The sequence below is a fragment of the Vulpes lagopus genome, chromosome X (genome assembly GCF_018345385.1).
Source record: "Vulpes lagopus strain Blue_001 chromosome X, ASM1834538v1, whole genome shotgun sequence".
Taxonomy (NCBI): domain Eukaryota; kingdom Metazoa; phylum Chordata; class Mammalia; order Carnivora; family Canidae; genus Vulpes; species Vulpes lagopus.
In genome coordinates, this window is record NC_054848.1 from 31,068,161 (window position 1) to 31,083,868 (window position 15,708).

The following is a 15,708-nucleotide window of genomic DNA, read 5'->3' on the forward strand; positions in this document are numbered from 1 at the left end:
GTGTATTTGTTATGTCATCTATAATTATTTATTCCCATCTATATTCTATTGTATTAAATATTGCTAAACTCATATCTGATATCCATCCCCTTTCTAGGAGAAACCTCATTTTGTTGGAGGAAGCAATGTTCATATCTAGAAATTTCTTTTCCTCAGCCTTTCTTGGGTCCCCAGTCTTTCTTGCCAATGAGATATAGATAGAAGTTTCTTTTAGCTCCATATTCCTTCTTCATGCCAGGCACCATTTGAAGCACTTCTACATATACTTGCTTCTTTAATCCCTACAACAATTCTCTGAGGTACATACAACTGTGATCCCCATTGATGTCTGAAGAGGCTATGTGATATATATGTTAAGTAAATTGTCCCAAATTTTCAACTAGAAAATGGCAGAGCTGAAATTGGAACCAGGGATTCCAACCCTAGAATTTGTGCTTTTTAAACCACTATGCTATGACACTTTTCTACACTGAGAAGACCTCATGTTAAGGAATGGTAGTATAGCAAGCTAGAGGGATCATTGCTCCTTGAAGACATTGTCAGCCTGCTAAGGTACCCCTGAAATACCTATCGATGGACTTCTGATTGCATAAAATAAGTAAACTCCTATCTACCTAACCCACTGTAGCAGGACTTTTTGTTACTTCCAAACAAATATAATCCTGATGGACCACCACTAGACTGTTAGCTTTTCCATCAGCAGTTTCTTTTCTTTTTATAAATTACTGTGCCTACCATAGTACTGGCATTCCAGAGTATTAATAATAAAATTTGACACTGGGTGTATTCTGGGCATCACACACTATGTTGATTGCTTTACGTGTATTATATCCTTACATGGCCACTGCAAATTTAAGAGGTAGGTACTGTGTCTTCTTTTTTAAGATTACAGAATTAAGAGGTAGGTACTATGTCTTCTTTTTTAAGATTACAGAAACTGCCATCACATGCAAGTCAACCCAACCTTAACGCAAAGTATATTTGTGATGGTCACTCATCTTTCTGTTCAATGCCCTGTGCATTTGAATCTTCGATGATCCTCTCTTCTTTGAAGAAAGAACTTCTAAGTCATTCTTTCTATCAAGTATTATTTTCTTACTCCAAAGGAAATGATGAATTAAAACATATAAAGCAGCTCATACCAAATGTGCTTGCTACCTCCTAGGTTCTCAGTACATTTGAATTATAGAAATGTGTTAATTACTCTATAACTACATCAGAAGTTATACCTCTAGGGATGTGGACATTTAAAAACAAAAAGCCTCTGGTAATTGTAATTCCTTCCTCTGAAAACTGAATAAGTGTCTGATGTTAATAACTATTTCAGACTGTTGGGAAACATGTGAAGGGGATGTTTTGCTAAATATTGGCATACTTTTATCAAATATTTTGATCTGCCTAATAAAATTGGAAAATAAAGTATGCATTTTAGATTTGAATCAAACCTGTAAGTCTGTACTCATTTGATAATCTCTCATGTAGCATTTCTATATATTTTGAGTTTACTTTAAATAATTTGTTATATAAATGTCAATATATGTTATATATTTTTATGCCAGCTCTTATTTTGTATATTAAAATGAATATAATTAAAATGTGGTAAATGTCTGTTCTTTCTAAATTATCTGTAGGCACAGTTGAACCACACTCTTCATTGGAATGTGAAGTAACATGGCAGCCAGGTTTCAGTTCTCCGGAAAGAGGAGAATTTGTTCTTCATGTCAATGAAGGAAACACGCTGACGCTAAAATGTGTTGCACGTGTAATGATTTCCTTTGGATATGATTTTTATTTGGGGGACTCTACATTGGTTGGATATATATATGTTTATACAATTGGGTATATATATATATACTATGTTCACAAAACTGATTTTGCTTGCAATATTTAGTTAACTGAATTACCATCTCCTTGGTGCCACTTCTCTACCATAAATGAAGACTTTGCTAAAAAAAAAAAATGTGTTGTGTTACCTAGAATCAATTTACAAATCCAGTACCTTTATGCCATAATACTAGATTGCTGTTAGTGCCTCATAAACATACAATACCATGAGGGCCACTTGAAATTAAATTATTTCATTGACAGAAACCAAAGAAAAATAGAGAAAATTGTATTTTTGTCCTACTATATTGCATTTTTAGAATTCTGGTAGTAATTAATAATTCAGTTTGAAATGGATCACATAATTTACATAACAAGGAGATATGTAAAATTCTAATTTTACACAATATACTCTTATAATAAAAATGAGTTAAGTTAAAGCTTCAATTTGCAATTTTGACTTTCTTTTTGTGGTAGAGCCCAGAAGACCTCAACTTCATGTCTCATAATCACCAAGAATCCACTTTACTTGTGTACCAAATTTTTTCCCCAATATTCTCAGTAATTTAGCTCAAGCCAGTCCTGTCTTACTGATTCTCATCTCTCTCTCCAGACCATGATCATGGTTTTAAATATTTCAGCTATGAAGAAACTCATAGCCTTTAGAGATGAGACATTCATTCACTTTAATGATGACAAGTGACCGTCAGAAATCAGTAGGGTCTTTCCTCTGTTCTAGCCTTGAAATAAGCTGGACCCTACTGCTTTACCTATGTTTAAATTACTTGCTATTCTTTTTAAAAGTTTCTATTGAAGTACAGGATATATACAGAAAAGTATACATATTATGACTTCTGTATCATTCAGTCTTTATAAACTGATAGCACCTTTGTAAGTCACACCCAGATCAACCAGATCAAGAAGCAGACTATGACTAGCATTGCAAAAGAACCATCTTCCCCATCCACGTTTCCAGTCCCTCTGTGTCCCTCCCAAAGTTATCACTATCCTTAGTTCTAAGGGTATGGATTAATTTTGGTTTCAAATGTTATATAAATGTAATCAAAACATTTGTATTCTTTTACATCTAGCTTCTTTTGTTCATCATTAGGTTTGGGGCTTTGTCTATTCTGATACATTTGGTGACAGAGTATTCATTCTCATTCCTGGATAGTATTCCGTTGTGTGACTATACCATCATTTTTCCATTACACAGCTGGTGGGGATTTGTATTGTTTCAGATTATTCGCTACTATAAAAATGCTTCTCTTAACATTCTTATAGCTGTATTTTGGTGAACATATGCACACAATTCTTTAGCTATTACTTACATAACTGTGTTTGATAAAGTTAGCAATATAAATTTGCCCACATACTCACCTCACGTGTATTTTTTCTATAAAATAGAAGATGAGCAATTTAGTAATTTAAACTTTGTATTAATAATAGATATCATTTATTAATTACTATGTGTCAAGCAGGATGCTAAATACTTTTCATGTATTACCTAATTTAAGCCTTCTAACAACTCTGTAAGGCTATATTGATAACTCAGTTAGTTGATGGATGAGGAAATGGAGGATTAGAGTGGGTGTTTAATACAAATTCACATATGCAGTAAATGCCCTAGGTGGAATTCATATCCATATCTGTTTGCCTCCACCGTCTTTGCTATTACCCTTTGATTAAATTTACTTTCTGCTTTCCCTACACTAGGATTGGTTAAGAATTAAAGTCTGAGATATGAGAATAATGAATTTGATGATTTTATGGTAAATTTTTGAGATCCTTTAAGTTAAATGAACTGTGAAGTGTTTCCCTTAAGAAAAGTACAAATGGAGAAACATTAAGTGACTGAATAAAATGTTCATTTAATGTTTGTCATTAATTTATGAAGAACTTACTTGACCATTTTCTCATCTGTTAGCTTTGTTTAGAAACTTATTGTTCAAATTACCCAAGTCATGTTCCTCAAATAATTATAAGAATGTATTAAAACCTCCCAAAACAATAATTTATCATCAATATTTATCATAGATAAACAGAGTTGGGTGTAAAGAGCACTGTATAAGAAAGTGGAAAACTTGGGTTCTAGTTCCCCTTGGCTATTGTTTGCTTTCCTGGGAAATGGGAAAGGTGGATAACATCAGCATTTTCAAAAACTGTACTATGATACAGTAGTTCTGTGAAGTGATTTGTGCAGGGAGTAAGGAGAAGTGTTGCACCTAAGTAACTCTGTGAATCACAGTGAACTACCTCCCCATTTTCAGATAAGCAAAGTGTGCATTATCAGCATATAAAGCTCTAGAAGAAGACTAATAGTAAAAACATGTCTAGATGATTTCATTTGGCACATTATTTACCATGCTAGGGCACTCTTGAACTCTTTCCTTTTGCACAGCACACAGTAACACCCTGTACATAGTTGGGTAGATATCTCTATGATCTCCAACATGACTTTCAGTCCTGGATTTACTTCCTTCATTGTGTTGTCTAATTCCCCCTGCCTTCATCAGTTTAGGAGTGTACTTTAGATATTCCATTCTATTTTCCTTTCCTTTAAGTACATCATAACATCTGATAACACTTTATGTTTTAGAAATTTCCATGAAGCTGAAATAATTTGAGTCATTTGGAAGGGGCAAAAAAAAATTTTACTATTATTTTTATTGCATCTTCTCTCTTCTCCTCTTGTTACTAGCTTGGTCATACCAAGGTCATGTTTTTGGAGCCACGAATCCTCTTCAGTAATAGTCCTCAAGGTTTAACAACTTGGAGGAAAGCCATTCTTCACAATGTAGGACAAAACCATGCTTATTTCAAGGTAATGTAGAATCTTGGAATCTTATTTGGATCAGATCACATTATAATTTGAATTATTTTTTTCCATGAACACTGTAGTGTTAATACTGTAGTCTTTATAAATTGACTAATGCTAATATTTCGATATTTTATGTGAGACTTATCTGAGTATATTTCAGCTACTTTGTCCTTTTAATTTCCCACAAAAATAATTTCTCCATTCTTCCGCCATTAGGCTCTCCTCTTCTTAGGCCTTTTTTCCCTTCCTGTCATTTTGTCTTGTTGAGAAAAAGATAATTTGGGAAAAAAAGAGCACTTTAAAAAATATCCATTGTTGGGCACCTGGGTGGGTGGCTCAGTGGTTGAGCATCTGCCTTCAGCTCAGGGCATGATTCCGGGGTCCTGGGATCGAGTCTCCTATCAGGCTCCTCGCAGGAGCCTGCTTCTCCCTCTGCCTCTCATGAATAAATAAATAAAATCTTTTAAAAAATTATCTATTGTTGCTATTACAACTTCATATTTAATTACATACTTTTCTTCTTCTCCTCATTTTCACTCTCATCAAGACTGTTATGGTAGAAACTGGAAACTAAAGCAAGTTCCTTCTAAAGATACTGTATTTATAGTTGTTGCTCCTGATTTAAATTACAGGGTGAAGGGTGTTTAAAGTGGTGATAGAATATTTTTTTGCTGAAAAACATATTAATATTTTCCAATAGTGACAATAGATAGAGGTCAGTGTTTGAGATATTTCTTTTTTTAAATTTTTTTAGTTGGAGTTCAACCTGCCAACATATAGCATAATACCCAGTGCTCATCCTGCCAAGTGCCCCCCTCAGTGCTCATCACCCAGTCACCCCAACCCCCCACCCACCTCCCTTTCCACTACCCCTTGTTCGTTTCCCAGAGTTAGGTGTCTGTTTGAGATATTTCATTCAAGCTTTATATCTACATGTCATCTGCCCAAACAAATGCAGATACCTTTTTCTACTCTTGCTTCAAATTTAGTTCTGAAGTCTGTTTGTTCCCTCATCCCCAAAATACCTTAACCAATTTTCCTTTAAATTATTCTGGCTTATAGCATGATAGATGGTCCTAAATTAGCCCCTGAGAAACCATACCATAAATGCTTTGGTAAGCTACTTATAACTTTTTTGAAGGTCAAAATTATATCTTAGACATTAGGCTATTAAGGAAATAATAAAAAACAGGAAGAGGTTACTTTATCATCTGCCTCCCCACTAACTTTTCTTTCAGTGTTTACTGTCAGGGAAAAAGCAAACTATCAAAGTACTATCCAGAATTTTATCATCTTCTCTATCAGATATATCTCATCCTTGTAAGTTTTGCAAAATTTTAATAATGCTCAGACAGTAAACTTCATCATCCTTTTTGAACTGGATGCCACCACTACTAAAAGTTCCATTTGCTGGGTTAGGGGTACAAATCCTTGTTGAAGTTTATTTGTGCATCTGGTATTGGAAAACTCATTACAAAATCATCTCATGTCCTGTGCCCAGGAGTTCTCTCTCTGGGTAGTGGTTTGGAAGCTTTCCTATGAAAGCTTCAGAACAGCAACTCTAAAGGATAATGTAGCAGTTCTGCAAATTTTCAATTACAGGTTTGTGACCAGAGTCTTTTGCCTACCATTAATATTGTTCCATCACAAGGAATCATTCCATTTGGAGGTATAACTGTTCTCAATATCTCCTGTACACCTACTGTAGCAGAAAAATTTGATACAAGAGCAAAGGTATGTTCATGTGTGAGTGTGTGTATGTGTGTGTATTCATACTTTTTATGTATATACATATATATTCATATGTTATATATGTCTATGTGGATTTGTTTCAGAGATTTATAATAGTAAGTATAATGCTATAAAATGTGTGTGTTTATTCTTAGAAAACTTGTTTTAAGGATTTCTTCTAATGGGAATAGGTTTGAATGTTATGATACTAATGAGTAATTTTTAAAATTTCGGTTACTTTGTTAGCAATTTAGTTATTTCTAAAGAAATGCAGTTTTTAGAGATCTATAGGATAAGCAACCTTACCTATACAATCTTGTAGAAATAGCAGAACCTGGCAAGAGGTTTTGTAGATAATTTTTGGTAAAAATTAGTAATGGAAATTTCTGCTAAGTTGAAATGGATACTTTTCATTAACATGAGGCATTTTTCACATGAAATTAGAATGATATTTGGCATCTCTGAGTTGTGATAAGTCCTCACTAGTCACAGAGGGAAGGATAACTTTTTTCATGGTATTAGTTAGATATTTGATTTAATTAGATACCTTAGGAAAAATTAATCAATTTTGGGATGTTAATTCTAAATAGCTTCAAAGACTATATGAATTATGTGCAAATTATATATGGTGTTAACATTTATATTTTATAGCATACATAAAATATTTTACTAATTTATATTCTGGGAATTATGTAATTGAAAAGATATTACTTTGATTTTAGGGGCTTCTCTAATTGTTTATTAAATAGAGTAAATAAAACATAGAAGACTAGTCTCTGATAAAATTTATTATAAACACGAGGAATGAAATACTCTTGATTTTTTTAAAAGATTTTATTTATTTATTCATGATAGACATAGAGGGAGAAAGAGGCAGAGACGCAGGCAGAGGGAGAAGCAGGCTCCATGCAGGGAGCCTGATGTGGGACTTGATCCCGGGACTCCAGGATCGCGACCTGGGCCAAAGGCAGGCGCTAAACTGCTGAGCCACCCAGGGATCCCCCTACTCTTGATTTTTTAATCTGATGATCAACTATGTACATTTATGCATATTAAAAATAATATGTATACTGTTATCAAATCAAAATGAATAGTTTCAGATATATCCCCATTTTATCTTTAATTTCCCATAACAACCCTTTTTTTCATAACAATCTTTAAATAATATGTAGTTTAACTTGATACCAATTTGCCCCAAATAAGCAACCTACTGATTATATCCTTTATGAAGAAATATGTATTGAAAGATGATTGTAAATTATATATTATGGTACATGGTCTGAGATTTGGGCAGTATTTTTTTATCTAATATTCTGGAAAAAATAAAAAATATGGCCACTAAAAATAGATTTCACTAGAAGATTAATTTCTACTATATTTTAGATGAGTATGCTGTTTTTACAAAGCTTACCTTTTTAACATTATATAATAAGATTAGTTTATTCTTCCATTCACACATATTTACTGAGCACACATTTTATGTTAGTTTCTGTTGTAGAGTCAGTACAATGAATAATGGGGAGGTGGGTAAAGCCAGCTATGAGGTGTTGAGACTTAATTATGGGGTTCATCAATGAAGAGCATGTCGATTTGTAATTTCCTCTGAATCATAAATTATCCTTTTTATGATTTTAGTCAAGTATTTTGTTTATGTACTATATATTCTTTATCTTTTTTAAATTAAAAAATTAATTTAAATTCAATTAACCAACATATACTATATGTTTTTTAAACAAGATGTGGAAATCATATAATATTATGAATATAGTGATTTAGTTAATAAAATTAAATGACATGTCACTCTCCCCAATAATTTAGAAAATATGACAGTTTGGAGGTTTTTTTTGCCTATGAATGGTGTCAGTGTCTTTCTATGGAAAGAGTAAGATATAGTCCTATCTCTTTCTTAGATATATATTTAGATTTAAATCCAGAATTGATGCTCCCTGTTCTTATACAGGTAGGGCTTTCAGTGAATGCTGTTTTTCTGCTTCTGAGATTTTGCTTAGACATTTACATGTTCAGATAATCTACAGTTCTAATTTTATAGGAATTATACAACTAGATTCTTAGTTCACTATGTTAATTTTCTCAGAGGCAATGGAGTGTTTAGGCAGTCGTTGGTTGAAATTTAGCCACTGCTGTTTTGAAACATCAAGAAAAAGACAAAATACTCTGCCTCTCTGACCCTCAGTTTTCCTCACTCAGAAATTAGGATATTAATATTAGTGACCTCACAGGATACTGAGAGTTAAAAAGGAGACAATGTAGTTAGCACTATACTTGGCTCATTTACTTAGCAATATTTTAGCTACTTTCATTATTATTATTATGGTCATAGTGGATATTAGTATCTCTCTATAGGAAGAAGTATGTTTGTACTTAGTTCCCTATCTGTTTTAATTTTGAATAATCCATTGAAATTAGGTAAGTACAAAAGGCATACAGAGAGTGGCAATAATGTATAGTTAAATGGGTAGAACTCTGCAGTTAAATTCACAAGCTATGAACTGGTCCCATTTGTGGTGGAGGTTTTTAAGAGCTGAACACTCATTCCTCTTAGGAATATCAATTCTGAATAACAAGAAATGTGATGACAACCACCAGAATAAATCTTGTAATATTTATAATATGTTATGGTTATTTAAATTTTTAAAAATTGCCAGATGCCAGGTAATACTATAGTAGTATATGAGTAGATTTTAATGTGGTTTCTACAAGGCTTTATATTTCTCTCAAATAAGGTTGCTATTCACCATGCAAATGTCATAGACCTTAGGATTGGTGGATCTGTTGAGATTGCTGATGTGGAAATTAATCCGGTGAGTATGTTAGTATGTTAACCATTTGTGTAATCATTTTCTGAGTGTGGTGACTCTTATTATGTATCCCTAGTCAGCCTATTTATGTTTAAAAATATCTCATTATATAGTACTTTGACATGTAGAAGTTAATATATGTAATATAAATATGTGATGAAGCAGAATATTAAATGGAGGTTTCAGAATTCATCACTGAACTTAACTTTCAGAATACTACTAACACCATTAAAGTCATCGTAGGCTTCATCATGATTCTACCCCTCTTTAAAAGATAACCGCTTTACTGAATTTTCTGATTATTCTCCCTTTACTTTTTCTAATTGACTCACCACATATGTATGAATTCCTTAACAATTCATTATTTAGTTTAGTTTGTTCACTTTTGAGCTTTATGATAAAGATGTGCTGTGTGTAGTCTTTGGTGAGTTACTTTTAACTGTATATTGCATTTCCAAAATGCATCTAAGTTGCATGTAGCTATATTTTCTCACTACTGCTTAATAGTCCATTATATAGGCCTGTTTTAATTTGTAGACTCATTCTGTTCTCCATTCAATTAGATGTTTCTTTTTTTGTTATTGCAAACACTACAGCTGGAAATATTCATGTATATATCTTGTGAGGGACAGATGCCAGAGTTTCCCTAGGAGTGGAGTTGCTAAGTCATAGAATGTGTGCATTTTTGGCTTCACAAGATAGTTTCCATATTTTCTTCTCAAGTTTCCATTGCTCCACATGCCATTGCTCCATAAGTTGTATTTTAAGACTTAATGTTTGCCAGTCTACTAGGTATAAAATGATATCTCACTGTGGTCTTGATTTATATTTTCTGAACTATAGTTATATTTATTTTTTTAAATTATTGTTGTGTACCCTGATAAAATTTTGTTCTACAATTGTTAGAGTATACACACATACTTTTTTTTTTTTTCTGGCAAGTCTTTCAGGAATTAAATCTGGTCTTGTCTATCTAAAAACTTTACCCTGGTCCTTCAAAGCAGGCCCATATGCCCCTCCATTGTGACATTCTTAAGGTGTTACAAGCATCTTAAACTCTGGAAACATCTTCATCATGGCAATTGCCATATTATTTTCAGGTTATCTGCACTTTTGTCCTTCTTTCCTACTAGTACTACAGCACCTTGCACCATTCTGGTACTGAATTAAATTGAGCAAAAATGGATGAGGCTGACAGTGCCTCAGGTAGGGCCTCGTTACTAGTCTGTACTTTAATGGCATCACCACAATTCTAGTGTCTGACTTTGAGTTATAATTTTCTAACCTATATTTTATTTGATACTGAAGGCGTGATAAGTATAGATAGATTGAGAGATACTAGGTTAGCTTGTCTAAGACTATGGTGATTTTTGGAGGTTAAACACTGTGGTATCCAGAGTGCTTTCTCCATTGCCATGGTGTTTCTCCTTGAACATTATTAGAAGTGTATTGAGACTTTGACTACTTTGTTTCCATATTCTGAAGGCATTCATGGCATGCTTTGCATGTTATGGTACAATTGAGTAATTTTTGAGACTTTATATTAAGATATATCAATATTCTCTGATTATGTTAGGTTTTAAACATGGCTGCCTAGCTGCCTTTTTTTTTTTTTTTTAATTTTTTATTTATGATAGTCACAGAGAGAGAGAGAGAGAGGCAGAGACACAGGCAGAGGGAGAAGCAGGCTCCATGCACCGGGAGCCTGATGTGGGATTCGATCCCGGGTCTCCAGGATCGCGCCCTGGGCCAAAGGCAGGCGCCAAACCGCTGCGCCACCCAGGGATCCCTAGCTGCCTTTTAAAAAATAATATTCTGGCATCATCAGTAAGACATTTAATAACTGTATGGCATTGAATATGTATCTTAATAACAATTAGGACATTTTATCCAAATGAGCATATGTACAAGGCCAGAATAGTATAAGAGAAGTTTTTTTTTTTTTTTTTTGCATATACAAAGCATCAAGCTTTTATTACCTGTATTGGATTTTACAGATTTTACCTCTAGAACCGGGTTGATATTTTAGGTGAAACAAATAGTGGCCGGTTGACCTTAATGCAATAATTTCCTTAACAACAGGATATTGTTGCCACTTTCTCTTTAATGTTGTATGTAATTCTTTTACTAAGTAATTGTAAGGCTATGTATATATTTCTGCCATAAGAAGAGTTCTACAGAGCTTTGTGATGTAGGCACATACCTGGCAGGTAAGCTAAAGTTAAGATACATTCAATAAGCATTCCTTACCTATATTAAAGCTAGGCATTAGGTGCTAGGAATACAAAAATGAATCAGGCCTATGGTCCACTAGGAGAGACAGATTGGTAAACAAATAAACACACTTTCTGATGTTGTAATGGTGAGGGAAAAGAAGGAACAGAAGTAGTTCCAAGCACAGTATAATAAAATATAGTTTATCTAACTGGGATTTGAAGGATAGATAATATTTTATCAGGCAATTCTGAGTTAGAGAAAAGCCTTCCTAACAGAAGGGACACACTGATAAAGACACAGAACGGTGAAACATCAGGTATTGATTGGAAATGGCAGTGCATATAGCTTGCTGAAGTATGAATGACAGGATAGGAGTGGAGAAAGGTGAGGCAGAGGAAGGTCAAGGTGAACTTTATGAGCCTGCTGAGGCACTTGGACATTGTCTGGTAGTTGGAGGAGAATCATCACATTTTAAGATAGGAAGTACACATTTTTGATTAATTTAATTGTGACTTATCTGTGGAGAGGAGAATTGGAGAAAGTACAAATCTAGAAATGAAATGGTAAGTGATGAATTATTAATTTCATACAATTACTTTAAGGATAAGAGGTGAAGGAGGCAGGATAAATGGGATTTGGTAGCTGATTACATAGAGGAGGTAGGGGAGAGGAAGGAAAATGTGACCAGTTTTGCTAGAGAACAGGAGTTTTAATATCCTTGATGAAAAATAACAGTATACATTTTTCATCGAGGTATAATTGACCTATAACATTATGTTAGTTTTATGTGTACCACATAGTGATTCAATATTTGTATGTATTGCAAAATGATCACCATAATGAGTCTATTTAACATCTATCACCAAATATAGTTACATTCTTTCTCTTGTGATAAGAACTTTAAGGTCTACTCTCTTAAAGTGTAATTTTTGATTTACATTATTTTCATAAAATATTATTCTGCTTTCTAATTCTTTCTCTCTTTTTAATTTTAGGATGTATTCAACTTCAGTGGTACCTATGTTGGTACTACTCAGATTATCCCATTTATAATAAAAAACAAAGGTATAACACGTGCCAGAGTGGAATTTAATCTACAAGACTTTGAATATTTTTCTTTGGATTTTAAAGATAAATCAAGTATGGCTTCTATACTATAATGATACTCTTATAAGATAGTTTTAAGTTGCTTTACGGTATAATGCTAAAAATACTGTAACTCAAGGGCAATTGTTCTTAAATATTTTTAATTACTTAATGCATGCTTTTCTTATTTCTGTAAGCCACCATGGTTTTATTTCTAGAAATATATCAATGTTAATATCAGAATTCTTTGGTGATTTATAACATATAACCATGCTTAGTTGATTCAATATAGTTAGTTAAGAATGTTACATATAAGTAAAAGAAAATAAAGTTAAGCATATACTGTAAATGAAAATGAAATAATTAATTGCTAATTTTAATTGCCCAAGAGTGTCAGGTAAATGTCTTTAGAGAGTTCTTTATATATGTTTATTCATGTATTAAGTAACTTTATATCACATTAAGTTTAAAAGATAGGCACTTCTACAAAGACATTTCATTTGTTTGCTCCAGGGGTTGGCACAGTAAAGCTTGTGGGTAATCTGGCCTGTTACATGTTTTTATAAATAAAATTTTATTAGAGTACAGACACATTTGTTTGTGTACTATTTATGGCTGCTTGCATACTACAATGGCAGAGTTTAATATTTGAGAAAGAAACCATATGGCTTGCAGAGCCTACAGTACTTCATATCTGGACCCTTATAGAAAGTTTGCCAACCATTAGTTTGGTCATTTCTTCTTCAATAGATGTTTGTTGAATACCAATCATATGCTAGATACTAGACTTTGAGTGTGTAAAGATAATAAGATATTTTACATGTTCTCAAGAAGTAAACAGCAAGTGTATCAGTCAGGATTTCAGTAGTTAACAGATGACTCACTCAAAGGGTTTAACTGAAGAGAGTTTAATGAAGGAATTATCTATGGAGGTGGGAGCTGGATTAAAAGAAATCAACCAGGAATGGATGCTGCTACTACCTCTGCACCTGAAGGACTAACAGGAGGCAAGGTATTACTGCAACCCCATGACCGGTGAAACTATGAAAGAGGAGCCAATTGATTAGAGCTTTAGCTGTAAGGGAATTGCAGCCATTGCCAGAACCATAGACAAGGCAGTGAAGACATGAAGGCATAAATACCTCCTACCTTCTGATAGCCTACTGGTGTCTCTGTGAGGTTGAACCAAGTCAGAGGCAGAAGAGCAAGAGGGCCTAGATGAGTTGACCTATAGAAGTCAGGACAGAGCAGAACAGAAAAGCTGGCTATTGAATCTAAGTGACAAATGAGGAACATCTGTAACAGTAGGTGAAGTGGTCAAAGGATCAGCTTATTACCATCGAGCAGGGCAGGTTCTGTGAGACAAGTGGGTTCATGGTACTAAGGGAGCATATGTTAGGGAAGACCAGCAATCAGCCTAAGGAAAGATTTCTTGGAGAAGTTCATGCCTAATCCTAGTCTTGCAGATACACAAGAAAAGGGGGAATATGTAAAAGAATGCAAGCAAGGGTCTAGAAATGAGTCAATATGGTAAGTAGTTCAAGATGTCCAGAGTGTGGAAGAACAGGACTGGAAGGGCAAGTGAGATCCAGGTCATGAAGGATCTTTTCTGGACTTTTCTCCTGGTGAATAGGCAGCACCATCAGAGGACATATATCTAGGCAGTGATATGATCAGAACTCACATTTTGCTGATTTTTCTTTTGGAGCAAAGTTGAAAATGGGCTGGAGGAACATGTGGAAATGGGAAAAGGTAAGACCAGAGAGAAGGAGGTTAGCTAGGGGTTGTGGCCATCTGGGTGAGAAGTGATGAAAGCCCGAACACAGGGAGTGGTGCTAGAGATGGGAAGCAAGGGAGTATGAAGGTGTCGAGACAGAAGTGCTCTGACTTGTTTACCAAGGAGACATGGGTATTAGGGAGGAGGAGCCAGGCTCAAATCTCTCTCAGGTTTTGATTATAAGAGGTAAATGACTGGAGGTAAAATTCATGGTTGATGTAATACAGGAGGAGGATCAGGTTTAGGTGAGCGTGGTATGTAATAAGACTGTGCGCTAGCCCAGGAATGATAGCAGCAGGCAACTGGAATATGAAGTCCATATTCTTCTTCTTCTTTTTTTTATTCTGGATGCTGAAACTTTAGTTGCTTAATACTTTACTCTCACTGACTGCCTCATATACAGTCATGCACCTTGTTCATTGGATCACAGACTCTTGTTAATCTGCAAAGCTAGTCTGCAAAGTACATTTGTTTCCACAATTTTGCCTTATCCCTCGCTTAAGCCTCCCTTTGAGGCCACTGCATCATCTTTTCAAATGCTTCCCCTGCCTCTAAGCTTTTCTCCTCAGACCTCTTCTGGGAGTGAGCTCCCTAAAGCAAGAATCGTATCACATCTATCCTCTACTCAAAAACTTTTGCTGGTTTCTTATTACCAATAGCAGTGGTTCTTAGCAGCAGGCTACTCACACAGTCTAGGAGATACTTCCCTTGATCTTAATAATTATTAACAATTTGCAGTAAAGTTTATACTTAAAATGTTCTGAAAATGTGTTTCATTATTACAAGTATTTTAACACATAAATACCCTCCTGTGACAAATTAGACTTGGTTTTCCTCGTGATCATTTCAAGATTATCGGATAGAGGAGTTATGGGAGAGGAAATGTTGAGGGCCATTTGGGTATGACTCCACCTTGTCTTTCCTGTCACCTTTCCCATTGCAGGCTCCTCTGTCTGTCTCTGCTGCAGCCAGATTGTGTTCCATGTTTCCTTCCAATGGCACTGGGCTTCCCTTCTCCTAGCATGATTCTTCCTCTTTTGTTCCTGATGTCTGCGATCCCACCCTCTTTTATAAAATAGCTTAAAACTCATGAGTTCCTATGAGTATTTAGCCCCATACCCATGCCTGTCCAGTTGGTTAAAATTATTTTTTTAATCTTTACTCCCCTAGGACATTGTTTAAGTCTCATTTTAGCACTAACAATGTCTGCCTTATATCAAAGAGAGTTGTGTACCTGTTTGACTGCCCAACTACACTGTGATATCCATGAGGTCAAGGACTATGTTTATAATTGTTGTTTTCTGCTAGACTTGTCCAATATAGTGCTGTGTGCATTATAGGCACTCAAGAAATATTTACTGAAGCTGTCTTGGATTATTACATGTCACAAACTATATGTTTATATATATTCCAAATATATTTATGAGTATTTA

The 15,708-nt window shown here is 34.4% G+C and overlaps 1 protein-coding gene across 6 annotated transcripts in view; it reads left to right on the forward strand.

Annotated features, from left to right (window-relative positions):
* CFAP47 (cilia and flagella associated protein 47) overlaps positions 1 to 15,708 on the forward strand; it is a 492,283-nt gene that overhangs the window by 60,176 nt on the left and 416,399 nt on the right. For all 6 annotated transcript variants that reach the window (XM_041740236.1, XM_041740239.1, XM_041740237.1 and 3 more), the window contains 5 exons: positions 1,632 to 1,762; positions 4,526 to 4,648; positions 6,248 to 6,379; positions 9,121 to 9,198; positions 12,408 to 12,552. In XM_041740236.1, coding sequence (XP_041596170.1) covers positions 1,632 to 1,762; positions 4,526 to 4,648; positions 6,248 to 6,379; positions 9,121 to 9,198; positions 12,408 to 12,552 — 609 coding nt within the window. The remainder of the gene's footprint in view (positions 1 to 1,631; positions 1,763 to 4,525; positions 4,649 to 6,247; positions 6,380 to 9,120; positions 9,199 to 12,407; positions 12,553 to 15,708) is intronic.